Source organism: Scatophagus argus, chromosome 10, assembly GCF_020382885.2.
Source record: "Scatophagus argus isolate fScaArg1 chromosome 10, fScaArg1.pri, whole genome shotgun sequence".
NCBI lineage: Eukaryota > Metazoa > Chordata > Actinopteri > Scatophagidae > Scatophagus > Scatophagus argus.
This window is the reverse complement of record NC_058502.1, coordinates 23,370,695-23,393,195: the sequence shown is the minus strand read 5'-3', so window position 1 is coordinate 23,393,195 and position 22,501 is coordinate 23,370,695. Positions and strand designations below refer to the sequence as shown.

The following is a 22,501-nucleotide window of genomic DNA, read 5'->3' as shown; positions in this document are numbered from 1 at the left end:
TAGCTCACATGGTAGTGTACCATATGTATGATCCGTACCATGTATAATGGCTCAGTCAAGCCTCTATTAGATTTTCAAGTTAGTGGAGGGCTAAACCGAAAGTTAGTCTTGGCTGGCAGAGGTCGCCAGTGCACATCCTGTGCACAGCGTCACCCATGGAACTATTTGTAATTTCTCAGTAATGGGACTAATAAAGGATTATCTTACCTTATCTTCTTACCATCTCAGAGTTTCTATTTCTTAGCCTCTTACACTGTAGTCGGTATTCACTTCAAACATACACACAATCGCACTTAGGGTCAACAGGCAATTTTATGCAGGTGATTTTAGCATCTCTGACGCAAAGCCCTACATCTCACTCACACGTAGACATCCCTCCCCATCACGGCGATTGTTTGATGTTCCGCTTAGGGTGTCTTTGTGTCTTTAATCTGCCATGGACAGCCGATGAAAGACAGTTGGTTGATGAAGAGGCTCACACACACACACACACCCTACAATGAGTCATCTGCTGTTTGAATCATTTGTTCACATTCCATTCAGGGCTTTTTGGAATAGGCAATATGGATTAATCATCCATCATTTATGTATTTTAGATATTAAATATGCAAAAACTGTTCATGGATACAATAACAAATGGAAATCTGTTTTTGGCTAATCCTATAAATTAAATACCAGTTTCAATTTTACTACTTTCAGGCCCACAAAAAACAAACTGATGATGAATTATGGCTGGTTACTGATATTGCTGCCTATACAATACCTTACCATGGAGAAAACAAACATGTTGTTAGTCTATTTTTTTTTTAATTCAATGTATTTCCAAATACATAAAGATTTTTTGGCCATTTATTTTCATTTTACAGAATATATCAGACTGCTGCATGCATCACTGTTAAATGAAAATAAAAAAATGAATTAAAAAGCTTGCTTAATTAAAATAATACCCAGAGATAGAAAAGTTCACACACATCTATGCATCTGTATAAATATTCTCTCAGTACTTTAGATCATTTGACATTATTTTGTGACTTGATAGGCACATCCTGGTTGGTAGCTGGAATGCACTGAAGTTAGATTTTCAGCCCTAAAAATTACTGAAACAAATTTTTATTTTTATCACCGTGGACTGATATTCCCAACCCACATCTCGCTGTTCATTAACAGTCTGAAGCTCTGTAAAAGTCCTTAAGCTTCATCTCTCTTTCTCTAAAAAAAACACAAAATAAACAAAGCTTGAACAACATTGTCCCGTCACCACGTACATCCAGCACTTAATCAAAGAGTACCTCTTTGACTGAGTGCCATCTTTTGACATTTTTTGTAATACACAGTTTGACTTGTGGCAGGTAGCACATTATTCATCCATTTTCACCTTTCCATGCCAATTAAATGGCCCGTTTATATTTTGTTAGATGACGGCTGCCTGTGCTATGAAAAGCAGATTAAAGACATGAGAGGTCTGTCCCACAAGCTGTTTATTTCTAATCATTTCTTCCACAGATCAATTCACCTCTTAGGAAACTCAATAGACCAGCGACTATGTGCATGACAGACAGAGCCACAGCCATATTACAGTTCTCTTGCTATTTTCATTGAGAGCGTTTTTTTTTTCTCATCTTACAGTTATGGTCTCTCATAAGAGAAAAAAGTAACTTGCTGCAGAATGTCAAAAATAGTCAAAATCTCATAACTACAAATGACGCAAAGATTTGTAATTAGCCCAGTGTGGATACTGGAGTAACCACAGTTACCACAGTTCAGAGCTCTAGTGTTTCCACGAGAAGGTTCCCAAGTGTAAATGATCTGTTTAGACCAGTATTCTTCTTGAACAACAGCGTAAATGAAAAACATTTTATAAATCTTTATGTTACGGTCTGGAATTCACAAATGCTCTGTTACTGCCTGTAATCAAGTTCCACATTTTTGTGTAATCATCTGATCTGTTATGTACTGACTAAAAGACTCTCCAGGTTTCACAAGAGATCTAACGTATCATTGAAACTGAAAGTGTGCGAATAGACTTTATCTTTCCTATACTTAGAAGAAAAAGTACCTCTGTCTTTCAGGGAAATTTCATAGGAAATTATTAACTGGAAAAATTAAGCATTTCCTAAGATTTCAGCATCATGTACACTTTGATTAATTTGAGGTTTGACGTTGACTTGATGATGTACCTTTGACAACATCCAGCAGTCCCACGGTAAATTCATGCTGCTTTAACAAACTCCCTTTAATCTTTGAGAAACTCACAGATAATACAGGCTCTTGATTTATGAAATTACTCTGAATGCCCTTTCTTTCCATCTAGAAGGAACTGGCAACTGTATGTTTGTCTGTTTTTCTTTGGCTACGTCAGTGTTATTTAGAGTGATTGTAACCACTGAGTGTATTTGCTGCTGCTACTTCTGCTCAAGAAAAATGATATTATATAGACTTAATTGTGCAGCAACAGCCAAATGAAATAAAAGCACTTATTTTTACATGCTCTTCCTTCCTGGCTCACTGAAGGATGAGAGTGTATGTGAGTCAGCTGCATTGAATAGTTGTTTTTTAATAGGAGTTGAAAGGGCCAGCATAGACAAGATTTTAATAATGCCAAGACCCCTAGCCTGTTTACCTATCAGCTGAAATTAGTTGAGAAATTGTGCAAATGTTAAATGAATGATAAGTAAATGTCAAGCAGTCACATCCCTCCTTATGGGTTGTAAGAAGCAAAATGACACTTTGGCAAACCCACTGTCTAATGCAACTGGTGAGCTCACTGTGGAGGAGATAGGCACAGTGTTGGTGTGACAGACCGAGCATTGGTGTTCAAAAGAGAAGACTGAAATGCCAAGTTGATAATAAGGAAAATTGTGTCTTACTCGTTTCTGAACCAGTGGTAGTAGTTTAGCATTTAGTTGTCATTTAATAAACTCAGACAATGTAACAGTCCAAATAGATAATCATTTTTTAATTCCAGACAGTGGTATTGCTACAAAGGAGGACTGTGTGGGTGACCAAACTGCTGCTGCATACAAGTGCAAATTAGGCAAGGCACCTTTTTGTTTGGCTCGGTCTCCATAACAACTCCTTTGTTCTTAGCGCCTTTGAAACCTGCTTTCGATGATAAAAAGGCAACTTGAAAATTCAGATTGAGCCACACAACAAGCACAAGTGTAAAAGTAAACTTTACACTGATTTTACAAAAAGACGTGGCATTCACTGTTACATTTTACATTTATTTTTCCATATTATAATTGATGTTAAAAGGTTGTGGCTCTCTGAATGCTGTGTTTGTGTTCAGGTTCTAACATTTTCTCAGGGTTTCCACCAGTATATTGCTAAATTTTACTTAATTAATATACATTCTGTCACTGGTTATTCTAAACTCTGATAGAAAGAGTTATTTTTACTACAAATAGATTTGAAATATTGGTTATGTGTCTGTCTTGATTACTAATAATCGGTAGGCCCTGAAAAACCACATTGGTCGATCCCTATGACTAATATAATATTGGGAGTGTGAGCTTGAATATCATTTTAATATTACACTGCAGCACTTACTAGATGTTCCGTATTTATAGTATCCCTCAGAAGGACCAGTGACCCCCTGCTTCATTGAAGGAATGATTTCAAACACCCAGATGGTATTATGATGGCACTGTTGGATAGTTTTGAAGGAAGACACAAAATGTTCCGGTGCACACTTCATGCTGTAACTTAACAGCTTCTTTGATAGCATGTGTGAGAACACATACTACAAAATATGCATCACTGTTAGCCAGTTTTAATAAGCACCCACACAAACACAGGAGCAGCTACTGGCCATGCACCCCACCTCTCAGCCCACTCCATCCCCATCACCATCGAGGCTGCTAATTTGATGTGGCAGGGAATTGCTGTGCATTTGCCTCGCAGCGACTTGTACCCTATAACCATACACAAATCGATTTGACATGTGGTATTAGATTAAATTACCACAGCACAGTGACAAGGAAAAGGATTTGTTCAACCCCCACCTCCCCATCTCACATACACCCTCCCAGAACAGCAAAGAGATGTTCAGCCAAGCAACAGGAGATGCTGCTCCATGCGACTTATTCCTCAAGCCAAGGTTTCAGACCAGCCTGCAGCTAGCTAGAGCCCAAAGGAGACAGACAGTATATACATAACTTTCTGACAATTTATGCCATGCAGTCCAGTACCAACCATTCCACTAAAATATACTAATGTGCATATGTCTTTTCACAGTTTAATAAAGTCTCCAGAAACGTGGTGAGATCTAGTAAAAGTTAAGTCATACAATGTAAAACAGGAGTCTGGTTGTTGAAAATTGAACTTACTTTTACAATGTAATTCTTCTTGTCTATCACAGACACGCACAAAAATGTTTAAAATGGTTCTCACAATAAAATTAACAGTGATAGATCAACAACAGTTTACTAACTTTAGAATGATAAAGTGTAAATTACAGTTGGTAGAAAAATGACTCCCTGTAAGGTAGATTATATTCACTAATAATGTGTGATTTGTGCTAGGTACGTAAAAAGTAGCTGCTTTAATGCACAACACTCTGTGAATTAACTTTATAGAAGCAATATTGCGGTCTGTATCTGGAAGTGGTTTTGAAAAGTGTTTCTGAGTGTTTGTTAGTGCCATATTGGTTGTGGACTTGCTGTCAACTTCCATTATTTTTTTTTTATAGCTGTTCTCTGCTTTTTTTATTGGGCATTGAAACAGACTGTAGCTGTGTCTGAAATCATTCCCTTGTTCACTGATTCACTGAACACTCAGTAGTTTCCTATACGATGAGCAGGAAATGAAGTGAGACGTATGAATCATCATTTTGTGTCATCACTGAAAATACAGTTAGTGTTGTTGCTTTCAAAAACTAGTGTTGTTCTACTTCAGAAATCGTGACTTCGATACCTCTCGAAATGTCTGGATATCATTACTGACATGATACCCTGGCAAAAGCCTAAAACTATTAGGAAAATGGCTCAGTACACCTAATTGGTGGAGGTCTGAGCTCTGCTGAATGCATTTTCTAGTAATCTAGATACCTATTGATGTAAATGTATATGTCATTATTATGATTACTAGTACCTATGAGTATGAATTGATCATTTACAACTGGTGTTGTGTAAGTGTCATATTTTTAGTAAGCTGGAAAGTTCTGGTAAAGTAAACTTGTGTGAATATTTACTTGTGTTATTTATCAAATTAGCTAACTGTTACTCCTGGAATTTCTTGAACAGGTTGGCATATCTGTTGGCAAGATGCTTTGTGTGTTATCCATTCCCAAGAGGGGAGTAAATATCCTCATTGCATTTTTCTTGTCTGATTGTTGTTACCTGCCTGGTGCTAGCACCGTTTGAATGTTTAGGAATAAAGTGCAGCTCCTAATTTCTCAGAACAGTCACTCTTAAAGTAATAATAAGTAATAATAAATGGGTTATAATGCCACTTCTAATTGCAGATATCGTGATACCACTCTGGTGTTGGTATACCAGTATAACAGGTGTAACAGTAAATGCAATGTATAGTGTCCATCAATTACTCAAAATGTTTTCTCAAACAAAAAGTCAGATAATAGATATAGTGTGTTAAGGTTTCAACAGTCTTTGTTAAATTTTTTCATAGGATTTAGATGTAATAATAAATGAGATGTTCAGAGCAGGTCTGTATATGAAAGGCAAGACATTTGGTTAGAGAAACATTATCTAAACAACTCTGTAAAGCCTAGTGTAACTATCTTCACACAAGATGATCTTGGCCATTGAGATCTCTGACAGTTCACAATGGTAATGCTGAATGATGCTTAATTGCCCCCTCTAGCAATTCATTGTGTGTTACAACAATTTCTTTCTTTTAGAACACACACAATGAGTTGCTGACCACTGTGAGTTCAAATACTTCATCAAAATTAACAGCAGGTGATCCACCCTGATAAAAGCAAGGTAGCTGATTTCAATTCAGTTCAGTTTATTTATATAGCCCAAATTCGCAACAAAAGTTACCTCATGACACTCTCCAATCAGAGCAAGTCTAGATCCCAGAGCCAGCTAGCGTCACAGCGAGGATTCTGAAATCTGATTGGTTAAACAAACAGTCAATGGCTAATATAGTCGAAATTGTGTGGGCCAGCACTACTGATTCTGAAGGCCCTGGGCAGATTAGGCTCACATGGCAACACATAGAGGCTGAAATCTGATTGGACAGAAATCGAACATCCACATACATGTACTGGTGCAGCTGAGAGACATGCTATGAAATGAAGAGAATAAACTTGTGGGAATAAATTAATACAATTGGAACAAATGGAACAAATATTAGAATTTAGGTTGTAAATGTAGTTCAGTGCTTCTGATAGTGTTTAGGCTAGCAGAAAAGGCCTTGCTGGCCCTGACGGCCCGTCACTGCATGCTATGCTTCTCTGATGGCCCAGGACAGTGTGGCCCTTGCTATCCTGAAGGTCACCAACTCTGAAGGCTGAGTCTCTGGTCCTCACACACATGCACTTTTGCGGTCGTCCAGGGCTTCTGGTTGCTGCTTGTGGTGATGAACCTGCAGATAGTCACGTCATCAATGCACTTGCTGATGTAGCTGGTCAATGGTGTCAAGTATTCCTCCAAGTCAGTAGACATTCAGTGAACATGTGCTAGTCAGAGTGCTAAAAACAGTCCTGAAGAGCAGCGATGGCTTCTTCTGGCCAAGTTTTCACCTGCTGTACGCTGGAATTAGCATAACAGATGTTGCCCGAAACAAAACGCGCAGGTGATGTTTGTGTACACAAGATCCAGTGCATTCGCCCCTCTCGTTGCAAAGTCCACACTATTTACAGTGCAGTGAAATATCTGTGTTTAAATTCAGCTGCAAAAACATCAAAGTCTTAAAGAAGTTATTGAAATTTATAAAGTTATTTCTTAAGTTATTGTCAGTGCCATGTAAATGTACACATTAGAGATTAATTTTCCTAATGTTTAGAGGAGAAGTTTAAACTCAGACCAGTTGATTTAGTAGCCTGGCTGCCTTGTATATAGGATAGAGTTGGTGTAAACTGCATTGTGTGTGTTCATAATAATTAAAGAACATGTTGAGTTAAGTCATATTTTCAAACACACCAGTTTTTATGTGTAATTTGTATCAGCAACATTACATCTGCAGCTAAAAAGGGTTCAGAATTGTTATTTCTTGTTTGTTGCATTATTTGCAAAAGTAAGAAGATGAAACCCATGAAATGCCTAAGTGTAACAGAAAGCATAATCAATATTTTTTATTTACCACAATGAGTGTCTTATTCAGGAGATCAGAGGAAGTCTTGTCTGGGTTTTGGTCTTCAAGGTAAAGGAGAGAACTTTAAAGCAGTGATAGCTTCTGTTTGAACATATTAACCTTTCATTTGCTCTGTGGTAGATAAAAGAAAGGCTGGATTTGCTGAAATAGATGGTGAATTGCTCTGTTCACATTTGGGCAGTTTGATTGCTGCGTTCTTTGTTTGTCTTTTCTGCTCAGAGACAAAAGACCAAGAGCTGCTTGCTGTCCAAGTCGATATTAACAAGGTTGTTCCAGTAACTGCTGCTCAGCCCTGAGAGAAAACTCCACTACACAACAATTAAACTCTGCAGTTTGGAGTGGCACCAAATGGCTGTTTTCTCTTAGGAAAGCCAGGGGAGAAAGGATTATAAAGGATTGATAATAATTATAATAATAATCACCAAAATACAGTTTACAATAAACAGCAATAATAACAAATAAATTATGAAAAATAGGAGTGAAGGGAAATACAAGGGAAATATTGGAAATGCAAATCATTCAGGAAATCCAAAATTATAGGGTTTAAACTGCGATACTTACGCAGTCTTACCCAGTCTCTTGCTCAATTAAAATAACATGATCTAAGGTGTTAAAGGCTAAACTCAGATCAAGGGGATTAAGACTGACGTTTCTCCTGTGAGGAGGAGGTCATTAGCTAGTTTAACAATGGCTGTTGCTGTTGCTGTGTGGTGCTTTAAAGCCTGATTGGATTTTTTCAAAACTATTATTATGGTTCAGGTCAGACAGTAATTGGTACATTGTTGTTGTTTTTTTTTTCATTTGTTGTATTAACCACCTAGATATAGTAAAAGTTGTGATCACATCCCTGCACATTTGTAATAATATTAATAAACATCATGTAGGCAAAAGTATTGGGACACCTGACCATTACACCATTAGGAATTTTAATTACATTGCATTCTAAATACATAGACATTAATATGGAGTTGGTTCCCCTCTGCAGCTATAACAGCTTCTGGGAAAGCTTCCTATAAGATTTGAGTGTTTCTGTGGGGATATTTGCCCATTCATGTCATAGAGCATTTGCGAGGTCAGGTACTGGTGTTGGAGGAAGGGCCTGGCTTGCATTTTCGATGGGGTTGATGTCAGGCCTCTGTGTGGGCCAGTCGGGTTCTCCAGCTATGTTTTTATGGACCTTCCTTTGTGCACTGGCATTAGGTTGTTTTTTAAAAAAAATAAAAAACAACTGGGCAACTTGGAGTGAACCTTCACCTCTACATCTATGAAACTAGTGCTGCTAGTGCTGGAGTGTTAGTGTGTTAGTGTTGGTAGTGCTATCACTGGAGTTTTGTGTGTGCTGACGTATAATTAGATACATAGGAGTGTCTGTGACTGTGCATATGTTGGTGGTGTAAGTGTGCTTCAAAAGGAGATTGCCACTATTTGCATTTCAGCAGAATGGACTTGTGTGCCTTATAAATCTATTGTGGGAACAATGATTACATTGCTGGCTGTGGTGCAGCTGTATACACACAGCAGCTCCACTTACTGATACAGTACCTCCACTCACCTTTCAGCTGTTCTTACTGAAAGGGCAAAATTGCACTGTCTTGTATGTGAATCTGCCAAGCAGAAGTTAACACGCTCAGTACTGGCATGAAGATCTGAGGTTATCACCCGCCATGTGCCAAATGCCAGTGAAATATGTGAGCCAAAAATGTCTGGGAGGATTTTGTTTTTACTTTCACATCTTGTTTCTGAAACGGCATCTTTGTACTTGTTTCCAGTTGATTTTGTTGATAAATGTCCTGTTTTGTTTTCAGTGTATTGGTTAATGCCCCAGTGATTTCACATCTTCTGTTGTTTTGTACAGCCTTGACATGCAGCTTTTTTCATGCTTTTTTCAACAAAACTTATATGCACATCAAGTCATTATGTGATGTGAAGCTGAATAGGCCTTTAGCCTTCTTATTCTCCTCACGAGCAACCTGTTGCCTCTGCAATGTTGTTGACGTCTTCATGGAAGAGCTGTAACATGGCCAGATGAGATTAAACTTTGAATCACACACACGCACATGCATGCATATCAGATGTCGAGGCAGAATCTTTCAGTAATTAAACGTATAAGGCCTTCGAAATTAAAAAAAAAAAAAGCCTTGTAAGTCCTCGCAAGAAACATTTATAGTAAGATCTAAAGGTCTATTAAAAATGTACCCAAATGAGCTACAGTAAAATACAATCTTTAAATTAATTGGAACATTCATTTTCATAACAGTCATCACTGTGTAATTACTCAAGACTGTAACTTGGTAACAGAAGGTGAGATTGTGATCACAATTGACATTTGGTCAGATACTGCATTGGTGACATGAAATACATAGACCTGCGTCTGTCACTGCTTTCTTGTTTTCTTTTAATAATAATTCAAAGAATTAATTTCTACAAAGACAGATTTCAAAAATTCTGTTAATAAAATTTTCTGTCATTTTATTAGCAAATGTATCTATGTTCTTGTACAATTTTTAAAAATGTACAAGAACATTTTTTAAAAAATATAAAAATGAGTGACGATTGACTGTTGAAAGGAAATCGTGGGATTGCTCATCCTTGCACATGGCTGTTGTTATAACTTTGAAAAGCGACAAACTACGCTACCAGTACCACACACAGAGCAACAGGAAGTGACATAGCACGCTTACTGAGAACGTATTCACCTGAACTGAATATTGAAATCAATCACAATAACAGTTTTTTTTTTTTGGTTTGTCTTAAGGAATAGACTTGATAAAAACTCTGAGAATTTCAGTTTTAGTTTAGATATGAATAGTAGCTAATCCTAGCCTGAACACGCATGGCTGTAAAGTGCAACTGGGTTGGATTGGAGAGCATTGAAGAGATATTATTTCTAGTCTTGCTGTCAAACTGCATGTAAGTACACTCTTATTTGTAACTTCACATAAGAGGTAGGGGTGTAAATCTTTCATGCATAAGCCAATCTGATTTGTATCTAGATACATGGGCACGATTCGATACAAGAAAAGATACATGTTGATGAAAAACGATCCAGCACGATTAGATTCGATTTGATACAGTTCAGTAATTGAAAGCGTTCTGAAATCATTTGTTCAATGTGCACATTCATTTTACGTTGTCATTTATCATGGTAATGGTTGTCAACAAGGCAAAAAAAACCCATTTACGAACATGCACAAATTATATTTTGTTAATTGGATACTGGACACACGCTAAGGGTAGATCACCTTAAGCGGGGCTGTCTCAGAGGAGGGCGTATAGTGACTAAAGGTCTGAAACACCTGGTGATCCTGAGGTCCAACAATAGGATGATGAACTTAGGAATCAGGAAATAATATAATAATAATAACCTTAAGTACTAAGTGTTCCCCCAAAACAATGTGTTAGAATAAGGTTTGTAGTCAGGAAGGCTTAAATTTCTTCTCCCAAAGGTACTCATCCTTGGTGCGCAAGTATGTTGTGTTTTCTCAAAACTATCTCAATGTATTAGACAAGGCAATACAAAATGAAATAAAATAGTGCTTGCTACAACCAATAACTCATTCTGTTCACACACACACAGCTGCCTTTTAGCCATGGATAACTGGTTCTGAATGCAGTACCTTCTAAATACTGTCAACATTAACTGAGGTCTATTTCAGATAGTGAAATCAGAGTATTACTTCTGGCAGAATGGCACAAATTTCAGCCAAATACACCATAAGGAGATAACAAACAATATTTATTAGTAGACACACAGCTCTGTGTTTCAAGTGATGGTCCTGTGGAGGTAGGATGATACAAAAATAAAATTTAAGAAAGAAAGAGACCCTTTGTTTCAGATCATTAAAGTCTAAACATAAAAGTTCAAGATAAAATAAGGTACCGTGATACAAAGTGCAACATTTCACTTAAAACACAGTGAGACTGCAAACAGTAAGATGCAGCTAACACCCATAAGCAAAAATGTATTTATTTAATTATTGTTTAACACACTCAACTGCCATACAGCCATGAACCAGCCATGAATCACTGGTACAATCTCAATGTTATTAACAATGAACATCGATTTTCAATCATTCATTTTCCTATTTTGATTAACTTTCTGTTCTGGTCAGATATTAAGTGTACACAACTTTTTATCTACTTAAGTGTAAACAACTTTTTATCTACTTAAGTGTACACTACTCCCAAACTCACCAAAAGAGGAAATTCATTTCTGCTCGAGTTTCTTCTTTAGGAAAATCAATTGATCTGCATGGTCATGTCGAAGTACACTCGTTCTGCTGCTACACTTATGGCTGGTATGCAGAGGTATCTTTTAACAGTTTCTGAGAGCAATGGTAAGTCCATCTGTTCTCTCCACCATTCCAGTGGATTGCCATTCAGTGGCAGAAGGTTTCGCTCTCTGTATCTGAGGATTTCCTCGCCGGCCTTCTCCCTGGACCTTCTTGTTGGTGTTCTTCATACATTTCTCCAAAGAGCTTGTCCAGTGCTGTAATTTTCTTCTTTTTAGAAGGAGGACAGCCACCTGACATGCAAAACAATAACAGTACATTAGGCCACTGATTTAGTTTTGTCATGAAAACACTAATCAATTAAATGTAATTGATGCATGCAGTAGGCTATACAGAAGCACACCTCTTGGTTCTTCCTGGACCTGGCCGGGGCTGGACTGGACTGGACTGGGGTCTGTCTTATCTGGATCATGTATAGGACTACTCTGACTGGAATGGTTCTCCCCTGCTTTCTAGTACTAAGAATAGTACAAAATAACAGTTATGATTAGTAACCACTAACCAGGCAAAATGTGCATTTACCAGTTGGCTAGTTCAGTGCAGTAGCCTATTCTGTGTAATGCACTGACTGGCACTTGTCAATAATATGACAGCAATATAATGATAAGACAGTAAAGAAAAAAACAATACATTAAGAAATAAGCTTTAACAACATTTTATGAGAATATTTGCATTAAGATTGTTAAGGGGGGGTTACCTTATGCAGGGCTGTAGCTTCATCTGTAATGCACATGAATACCCTCTCTGTGTCATGGTGACTCGGGAAAGGCAGGCTTTTGAAATGTGGATCTAAAGCTGATGCAGTGTACCACTGATCCTCAATTTGTTTGTACCATTTCTCAAAATCATCCAGGAACACCTTCTTCATTTCTTTAATGAGCACTGTGTCCTCAGGAGTTGCATCAAAGTGCTTCTTAAATTCAGCTCTGAAGGGGGCAGTCATGGAAATCGTGGGATTGCTCATCCTTGCACATGGCTGTTGTTATAACTTTGACAGGTGCCATCACTTTGACCATGTCCTCAGCATTGCAGAGTTATTGGTTGTAGCAAGCTCCTTTTCTTATCTCCCTTGACATGAGTGTAGCAAACACGGCCGGTTGTTGCTCCAAAAAATGTTCGAGCATGTCGTGAGAACTGTTCCACCGGGTGGTAACGTCACTGTTGAGCTGTGGGGTGGCAATGCCACTTCTTGTTGCTTCTGTCTAAGGAGTTCATCTCCCTTGATGTTGCGGTGGAAAAATCCGACCACTCATTTTTCCAAGCACCCTCGCAGCATTGCTCATATGAAAGGCCTTCTGTGCAGCCAGGTTTAATGTATGAGCGAAGCACATAATGTGTGGGCTCATCTCGGCCTCTACTCCAGTGACAATCATGTATTGGGTGTTATTCATTACCAGTGCTGGCGGGCTTCTTTCAGTAAAGCGCCAATATTTGTCCCTGTGTGTGATTCACTGAATACTCTAGTCTGTAGGATATAGCTTGCTAACTCCCAATCCGGAATAATATAATGCACAGTGATCATCACATTTGAATCTGTTGCACATGACGTCCAGGCATCGGTTGTAATTGCCACACGTAACAGTTTTTCCTTCAGGTTATTCTTTGTTCAGCTTCAGCAGCATGGTATCTCCAAATTTGAGTATTCATGTTTGTGGTGCTACCTGTATACTTAACTACTGCACTACATAGTTTACAGCTTCAGTTTTATCAAGCTTACCATCTTTCATGTAAAAGCCAAATGACTACCAGACTTTGGATTTAAGTTTAGACAACGCGCTGAATATTTTTTGGGTGTTGACCGACATCTTTGACACAAACGACTGGCATGTCCGATGACTAATGAGAATGTCCCATACACATTCATAGGGATACGCGTGATACGCTTATACAGGCTTTGGCCAGTGAGAGGCTGTCATTGTTCTGAAATCAAAAGTTGGATCAGTGAGTGTTCTAGCTGCAACGTAAGGGAGAGACTTAGGAAAACTCTGCAGAATTATTTCTGAACTGATTCATAACGTTTAAATCGGTTCACCAACCGGTTCATGTCATTTTATCTAGATTCAGGGACATCATGCATCGATACAGTTGTCACTTGCACGTTAAAAATGGATACCGATACGTATCGGTTAGTCTTTACACCCCGAATAAGAGGGTCACGATAACACTGCAGGTCTTTAGGTTTTTGTCAAACGTTATTATTGCTTCCTGCGCAGTTCTCAATATATCATTGTTCATATACAGGTAAGTGTAGTTTTGGTTGGTTGTCTACCAACTAGGCAGCTATGAGAAAGGATCATGACTGTGTCTCAGCCTTCAGTGAGCTGCCCTACCCCCACCCCCCAACCTCACACACACACACACACACACACACACAGACACACCCTCCATGCCAGCTTATATAGATCATCTTCTTATTCATGGCCATCCCTAACTCAATCACTGCCTTCCACCAGAACCTTAACAAATGACAGCAGAGAAATTACAGTCATTTGTCTCCGTCTTCCTGCATCCTGTCGGCCTTCTTTTTCTATCTTTTAAACCAGGACGCCTGTACTGTCTTCGTCATTCTATTCCTACTCCTCCACCTCATTTAGCTCTTCCTCTGTACCCGGAAAGACCACACCATTTATGTCTCCAGTACGCTGTCACCTTCTAAAAATCACAGTTTAAATTACATGGATTCACACACCTTTATCAGCATAGGATGCATGGACCACTTGCTACTTTTCATGCACTCTGATTTGATTGATGACTTGTCAGGCATAAAACAAGTCACCTCCGCATAACAACAGGTGTGTTGTGGGATATGTGACTTGACGGTGTGCAGTGGCTGTTATTAATGCAGCTGGTAATGGGGCGTTAATTGCAGCTCTCTCTTCTGCCACAGAATTGCCACTTTCATTTTGAGTCTCATCAAAGTGCTGGAGGAAGATGTCAGTGTTGCATTTGTCAACTTCCAGTTTATTTCTCATTCTTATTGTTTTGCTTCTGGACTAAACAGATATGTAGTAACTGTTATTTATTGTGAATATAATTGTTTTTTAATTTTTTGTTATTTATATATAAGGGTCCATTCAATTTCAGACTGTACATTAAATTAACAATCCGTTCTGGCTAACTTATTAATTTAACTTTAATTTTATCCTTGAAAGAGATCTGTTTAATATCTCGATTTTGTTCTTATCAAAGCCTGTGTGTGAATTTAGAATTTAGAATATGTGCCTAGTAGTCTTTCTGTCAGAAAACTCTAACACCCTAGTATCGCTTTCTGCAGGTCGTTGCTGTTGTTAAACCCACTGTTCGCCATTGGCTGCCTCTGACTGGCTCAGTGGTCAAGACATGGAAAGAATGAGGAGTGGTGGTTGAGCAAGCTAGAGAGTGACTGAAGAGAGGAGCCACCTCAGTGAGGAAAAAAGCACTCAGAGTGATGACTGAGAAGGTTTACATTTGTAGGAGTCTGTCTGTTTGTTAGTACGACAACAGTCTGTTCATTTGATTTCTTAACATTGCAGTTGCACTCAGACATGGAACAAAGCAAGTGGTCTGAGATTGCCTACAAAGGGTGGTCTTAGTTTGCTTCTACATGTCAGAGGAGTTCACTTGTAGTGTGAAAATTAATGAGCCAACCTCAGGATTTTATGTTAGCATTTAAGTGGTTTTAGCACAACTTCAAAGGCAAAAGAAGTGCAGGTACAGGTACAGGACCAGAACTAAAATACAACAATGATTTTTTTCCCCTTTTCCAGCCTAAATGAACCAAACTACAGGTGTGAATATGCCCACTATATATGTATAATAACCGTAAACCCATATCCATAAATTTTAAGACATGGTAGCTTGAAAAATGAGGTAAAAAGAACATAATTTGCAGCTAAGGGAGATTAAACCTCTTACTCCTGATCATGAATTAATCATACGTCATTATATAGATAAGTTATAAACATGGACTATAACCTTGAAATCAATGAAGGTTTTCTTTGGTCTGTTTTCTCTTTTTACATGTATGCATCAGACGGAGATTATCAAGGGCCCATGTGGCAGTGTGGGGATGACATTCAGGCATGTCCCTGCCAGCGAAGGAGATGCAGTACATGTCAGCATCGAGACGGTTATGCCCAACTCACCTGCAGCCCTGGCAGACTTGCAGAGGGGTGACCGCCTCATTGACATTGGAGGTCTAAGATTTGTTACTATACCTTTTTTCAAAATTTTTGATACCGTCATTGCTCAGTTCTTTACACTAATGACAGACAACATATTTCCTGTTCTTGTTTCTGTTGACAGGCGTCAAAGTGACATCCTCGGTTCAAGTGCCCAAACTGTTGAAGCAGGCTGGAGACAGGGTGGTGGTACTTTATGAGAGACCAGTGCGTCACCAGACTCCCTCTTTTGCAAACCTGGGAACTCTTCAGGAAGGGTTTGGCCAGCTAGAGGAAACAGGTTTTGTTTCTCAGCCAGGGGGTTATGAGGAAGACCCAGCCCCTATCACTACCCTTTCTGACATATCAGACAGCAAGGACATAGATTCTGAATTTGAAGAATTGATTGTGGACTCCAAACCCAGCCAGACTAGTGGCCCTAACAGCAGTATCACAAATACCACTGACGCTAAGGAGGATTCTTTACTTACAGTAAACCAAAGCCCCAAAAGGACTGTGGCCAACTTGGCCTCTAAGCCCCTTGGTACCATCTCACCTATCCTCAACCGCAAGTTAAACCTGGTGGGTCTCCAGTCACCACTAAAGCCCCAGCCCAAAGAATCACCAAAGCCCTCACCACATAAGACTAGTAGTGATCCAGGGGAGGGTCTGCAACGCCCCACTGTCCCTCCTCCACCTCCACCTTCACGACCCCCAGTACCACCAAGACCTCAGATAAGGTTAACGTCAGCTTCTGCAGAAAACAGTCATTTGGAAAGCATTGATTCTGTTATAACTACAAGTGCTACTGTTGCTCCTACCATGACTACCACCATCAGCGCTTCTGACAGATCTCCAGAAAAAGCTCCTCTCACAGGAACCAATGAGGACAAGGCTGGTACTGAAAAGATAGGTGTCAGACATGCTGAGGTGAAACAGTCTAGGCCAGCAGAGTCCAGTGACGAGCTGTCAGTCCCTCTCACTGCGACCAATAGCAACAAGGCAGATCAAGCAAAGGAGAAATCTTCAGAGAGCTGCTGCAGCACACGGGAAAGTCTAGAGGACCATTGCCTCTGGGAATCTCCTGAAAGCATGTTTCGGAATCAGACAGCATGCTGGCCCAAGGCATCTGTGGTGTTTGAAGTAGAGAGCAACCATAAGTACCTAAATGTGGCTCTGTGGTGCAAAGATCCCTTTAAGCTGGGCAGTTTGTTGTGCCTGGGTCATGTTACCCTCCAGTTGGAGCATTTAGCCTTGGAATGTATGGCCACAAATTCAGCAGAGTACCAGAGCACCTTTAGGCTGGGGCCTCCAGAACCCAGAGCTAACGTTAGTCGCACTGCGCTACGCAGCCTCAGTACCCACAAGGGCTTTAATGAGAAGCTGTGTTATGGAGATGTTACACTGAACTTCCGTTACTTAGCTGAGGGTGAGTTAGAGTATCCAGGCGGTCTGGCAGAAAGGGAGAGAGAGGGGAGTCTCCATGATGAGGATCTAAGGGAGAGAGAGAGAGAGCATGTCCCCTCAGCATCACGTGATGACTTGGCCATGCAGTTGGTGGAGGTGCGTCACAACTTCCAGGACACCCAGTTCCAGAACCCCACCTGGTGTGAATACTGCAAAAAAAAGGTTTGGACCAAGGCAGCATCTCAGTGTATGGTCTGTGCCTACGTTTGTCACAAGAAGTGTCAGGACAAGTGCCTCACTGAAAATCCCTTCTGTGTGGCAGCGACTGAACGTCGTGGAGCTGACCCTGAAGCCAAATCCACCATAAACCGGGCCACCACTGGTCTGACACGTCATATCATCAACACCAGCTCCCGACTGCTTAACCTCCGTCAGGTGCCCAAGACTCGGCTGGTTGAACAGGTGGCTGATGCGGGCCCTGGAATGGTGGAACCCTCACCCAAGCATACTCCCAACACTTCAGACAATGAGAGCAGTGATACTGAGACATACACCAGTGGTGCCAGCCCCTCAAAACAGCCTGCAGGCAGTGGTTGCAGCAGTAAACTTGTACGCAAGGAAGGCGGGTTGGATGATAGTGTGTTCATTGCTGTGAAGGAGATAGGCCGCGACCTGTACCGAGGACTGCCCACAGACGAGCGCTCCCAAAAGCTGGAGTTGATGCTGGACAAGCTGCAGCAGGAAATTGACCAGGAGCTGGAGCACAATAACGCTCTTCTGCTGGAGGAGAGGGAGGCCACAGATGCTCGGCGTAAGGCCCTAATTAGTACTGCCCTAGCCAAGTCTGGGGAAAGACTCCAGGCCCTTACTCTACTAATGATCCACTACCGGGCAGGAATTGAAGACCTGGAGTCAGTGGAGAGCACCTCTCCTTCAGAGCAACAAGGCTTTAAAGGCAAAGGAGAAGCGATGGAGGAAGAGGCCCTGATTGGGGCGGAGGTCTATGACAGTGACATATGCAGCCCTGTAGAGGTGCAGCTGCTGGATGACATTACAGAGGAGCAAATCTGTGTGGAGGCACTCCACTAATTGATACTAGGAGAGAAGAGAGAGGAACAGGCCACTCAGCAAATTTATGTCCAATTTGCTTATCGAGATTCTGAAATTCCAGAAGTCAAACGTTTGTTTTAAATATTGGGGATATTGAGGTCCAGTTTTTGGTTAAAACACTTTTTTTTCTTTTTTTTTTATTTATGTGAAACAGGAATGATGAAAGGAATTTTCTTCCAGTCGATTCATGGTAAACCTGTTAGATTTGCACACGTGATGCCATTTTCATGCTCTTTTTAAAGGGACGCTTAAGAGGTACATTATTATTTGCCCTCAGTAGTGATGCATGTGTATACTCCAGTTTTGTTTTTCTGTGGTCCCTAAATGTTATTGTAAGCATTTAATTCAGTTTGCTATTTTGTCTGCAACTGCTGTAATGGGACTTGAGTGCACATTTCTGAGGTGTACTAGTCAGAATCATCAACTACCAGAAAGTTCTAAATTGTTTTTTTGTAAGTAAAAAGCCTAGATGAAGGTGAAATATTTGTGTTTAGAAGTGTGAATCTTACTAAGGAAAAGCAGGTTTAGACATCCATCTGAGTGGAACATGTAAGTTGTCTAAGGACCCAGTGAGTGGTCATAAATATGTTTTATTCTGAGCACTTTTTACTGTAATATATTTAGATTTTAGAAGTTATTTACCCTCCTCACAAAACTCTTTCATTTCAGCAACTTCATAATTATTTGTGAAATTTTATGTATAAATTTCCTCTTTCTTTTTTGTGTTGATAAAGCCAAATATGTCATATATAACCCATATTTTCTTTCTCTTAGGGGGGTGCAAGGAGGTAATTGGCCTGTGTTGTAATTTTGAATCAACTGTTTCTATTTGTTTGTCTTTCTCTGTCATGTTTTGCTTAGAACATCCCACCCCAACTTCTGAAACTCAACTATGGCACATTGCTAACTGATTAAAACTTTCTGAGAATGTGAGAAAAGCATGTAACCGACTTGTTTGATTGATCTGTGAATGAATGTTACACAGAACATCTCTTTAGTAAAATTTGCAGTAGTTAGTTATTTTCTTTAAGGTGTGTCTATAAAAATGTTTTCCATGGTTCAAAACGTATGCGTTCTAGTGCAGATCATTTGTCTTGATGAGTTGCTTTTGTGTATAACCGATTGCTTTCCCCATTTCCTTGCACAACATCAATCATAATTCATGTAGCCTATTATAGTGATTCTATCATAACCAGCTACAATTTCATAATGCTATGCTGTTTATCTTTTGCACCCTTAGTGAGTCACTGGGAAATTATTTTTTGTGAAGAGAAACAGCAAACAAAAAGCAACCTTCTTTGATGTCCTTCTCTTTCTTTATTTTGATGGTTATTTTGAACAGTTCGGTTTTCCAGCTCAAACACAGTTGAGTTTATTTGTAGATACTTAGTGAGGTTGAGTAGAAGAGCTTTAGCTGGGACAACTGGATTTCATCTTAAAAGGGAAGATGTATCACCTCTCATCCAAAAGGCTTCTTCAGTTCAAAAGGCCAGAGAAATAACAAGATCACTACCATTAGTTAAGACACAGATAAGAAGGACAAAAACATCACTGTCCAATGTGTGGCTGAAGTATTTGAAAGGCTATGGAGCATTTTCTCCAGACATGACGATCCAGTGTAGTGAGGGCTTCAATGACCTGTACATTGGATAGACCAAACAACCGCCTCACAAGTGCATTGTTCAGCACAGGAGGGCCAACCCCACTGGCCAGGATTCTGCAGTCTATGTACATCTTAAGGACAAGGGACATTCATTTCAGAACAATAATGTTCACATCCTGGACAGGGAAGACAGATGGTTTGAGAGAGGGGTAAAGGAACCCATCTATGCCTACCTGGAACAACCTCCCCTCAACAGGCACAGGCCACCACCTATCAACCACCTGCTGTGCAACCTTGAGATACCTCCCCAGTCATTCACACCTGGACATGAGACTCTTCACGAGTCACATGATGGCTGTGTGCGACAACAATCCATTCAACCCCCTTGCAGTCACATGTTGGCTGGACAGGTCTACCATCTAAGTTTAATACCTGGAACTCCCAACCAGTTAATCAGAACTAAAGAAATCTTTATGAGAGGTGAAACGTCTTTTCGCTAAATTGAAAATTAAATTCCAGTTGCCCCAACTTAAGCTATTTTATGCAAGGTGACCTGGATGGCTGAGAATCTCTGAGGTTGAGTTTTATAGTCTTCTAAAATATTAACAGCAATCAGCAGGTTTTGGTAACAGTCCATCTGAATTGTGACTTTCAAAAAGCATGCAGTTCGATTGAATGGAAGTATTGAGACAGAAAACATCCCTGCACAGGAAAAACAAAAAAAGATGAAACACAATCCAGAATCCATTTGGGATAAAAGATCAATAAGTTTGGAGGTTTATCAAACACTAAAACACTCCATGGATTGAAATACTTCTGATGCAAACAGTTGAAAAATATTGTTAATTTTTAAAGTAGTCTACCAAGAATGGGCACTTGAAAGTATTTGTTTGGCCGCCACTTTGATTTATGGTGCTTCATTGTGTTGAGGCGAAAGTTGACCCAACTTTTCTTTCTTGTGACAGAGACCCATAGGCAGTCCTGCTGCACCTCCAAAACAGCCTCATTCATTTCACACAGTGCTGATTGTGCCCTGAACATAGCTGAAGACCTTTATATACTTTTTCTGTGGGTTGTTAAACAACATTTTGGAAAAATAGGGATAAGACCTACAAACAAAACCTTCTGTCTGATTGAGGGTCTGTGTTCATCCACTTCCCTGCCGCCAGACAATTCGATCACCCACTTAATGCAGTATGCAGGTGCTTTTGTTCAAAGAAGTACAAATACTGAAACCGTGTATGCCCTGCTCTGTGCAATTCATGACATTGAGATGTCAGGATCATGGAGAAAAATCAGAGAATCCCTGAGGAGAGGAGAGTCTGTGACAACAGACAATGCTGAACCATTGAGACCGTTGAGTATAAGCACTCTTGCCTAGACCTGTTGAATGATGCATTGTACAAACTAGTTGAGGGATACTGAAGGCTAAACTGCAGGTTTTTGCAATTGTCTTAGTACCAGAGAGCATTTTTTCTTTTGTGGCGCTGTGGACCATCCAACCCTAACCCTAACATTAAGTAGGCTATCACAAACATTGTACCTTTTATCTTACTAAAGAAACTTTCAAGCTTTTTTAAACTCACTGTTTTTGCTTTTTTAACTAGCTAGTTGCTGTTGCAGCAGTCATCAATACAACACTTTCAGATAGGGTAGTGATTCTGTGGTTGATGTGCTTGCATAATGATGACCTACATTCAAAATCCCTATGGAATTGCAAGTGTAAGAGGGAATGATTGGGAAAGATGCATCAAAATCAAAGTACCTGCAAAGTAGCCTCTAATGTTTTATAAATATGATTTGTTTTTTACCCATTAGAATGGTGAATTATGGCCTGGTACCATTACCAGGAAGTGGGACCCACCACTTTATGTCTAGGACTGCAGTTTTCTCGAGATGTCTTCAGATATTCTTTAATAAAGTACAAAAAGCTGATGGTAAATTCAACAAATATCCGAAATCATCCAAAATGAATTTAACACCAGTTGGCTTAGATATTGGCTTACTGACTGCTATACTTGTCAGTCTTTCTCAGTTTTTGTGTATTTTTGTGCCATATTTTTGTAGAAAATGAGTCCAGTTGTCAGGAATGAATCCGTGATTTCTTTTTAAAAATGTGTATTCTGTGTGCTGATATGTTTGGTCGTATAACCTGAGGGTGTTTGGGGGGCCAATGAGAGAACCTGATGGCATTTGCCCTGTAAAGCCCTCTTCTGGCCTGAGAAGCAATGCTTTTGCTGCTGCTGTTGGTGTTATAGTGTGCTCTTCTACAGAACTCATAATGACATGCCTCTGCCCCCCCCACCCCCACCCAGTCCTGACTATTGAAACAGCAGTTACAATATGAGTGCCCACCACAGCTTTCAGCAGCTCAGCATGATGTATGTGAGGGGTGTTGAATACAGTTTTAGAGAAGGTTCATGTGGAGAAGCTTTATTGTACATAACCTAAATAAACAAGCTCAAATGAACTCCCATCAGTCTGCTTTGTGGTTTAATCAGCTCATACAAGAGGGCTTTGTAGGCACAATTTGTGGTCTTACATATCAGCAAATCAAAACACATTTGAAACCTCAACAGTAAGCAACCACTCGATCTAAGTTAAAGATTCATTCACAACAAAAATGTTCATCAACACACAAGGAAAGCAAGTCTATATTTTCAGTCAAA

The 22,501-nt window shown here is 39.8% G+C and overlaps 1 protein-coding gene across 1 annotated transcript in view; it reads left to right on the top strand.

Annotated features, from left to right (window-relative positions):
• Positions 1 to 22,308, top strand: part of pdzd8 (PDZ domain containing 8) — a 54,269-nt gene extending 31,961 nt beyond the window's left edge. Inside the window, exons 4-5 of the mRNA XM_046402024.1 lie at positions 15,586 to 15,748; positions 15,858 to 22,308. Of these exons, the coding sequence (XP_046257980.1) occupies positions 15,586 to 15,748; positions 15,858 to 18,208 (2,514 nt within the window). The 3' untranslated portion in view covers positions 18,209 to 22,308. The remainder of the gene's footprint in view (positions 1 to 15,585; positions 15,749 to 15,857) is intronic.
• Positions 22,309 to 22,501: the final 193 nt, after the last annotated feature.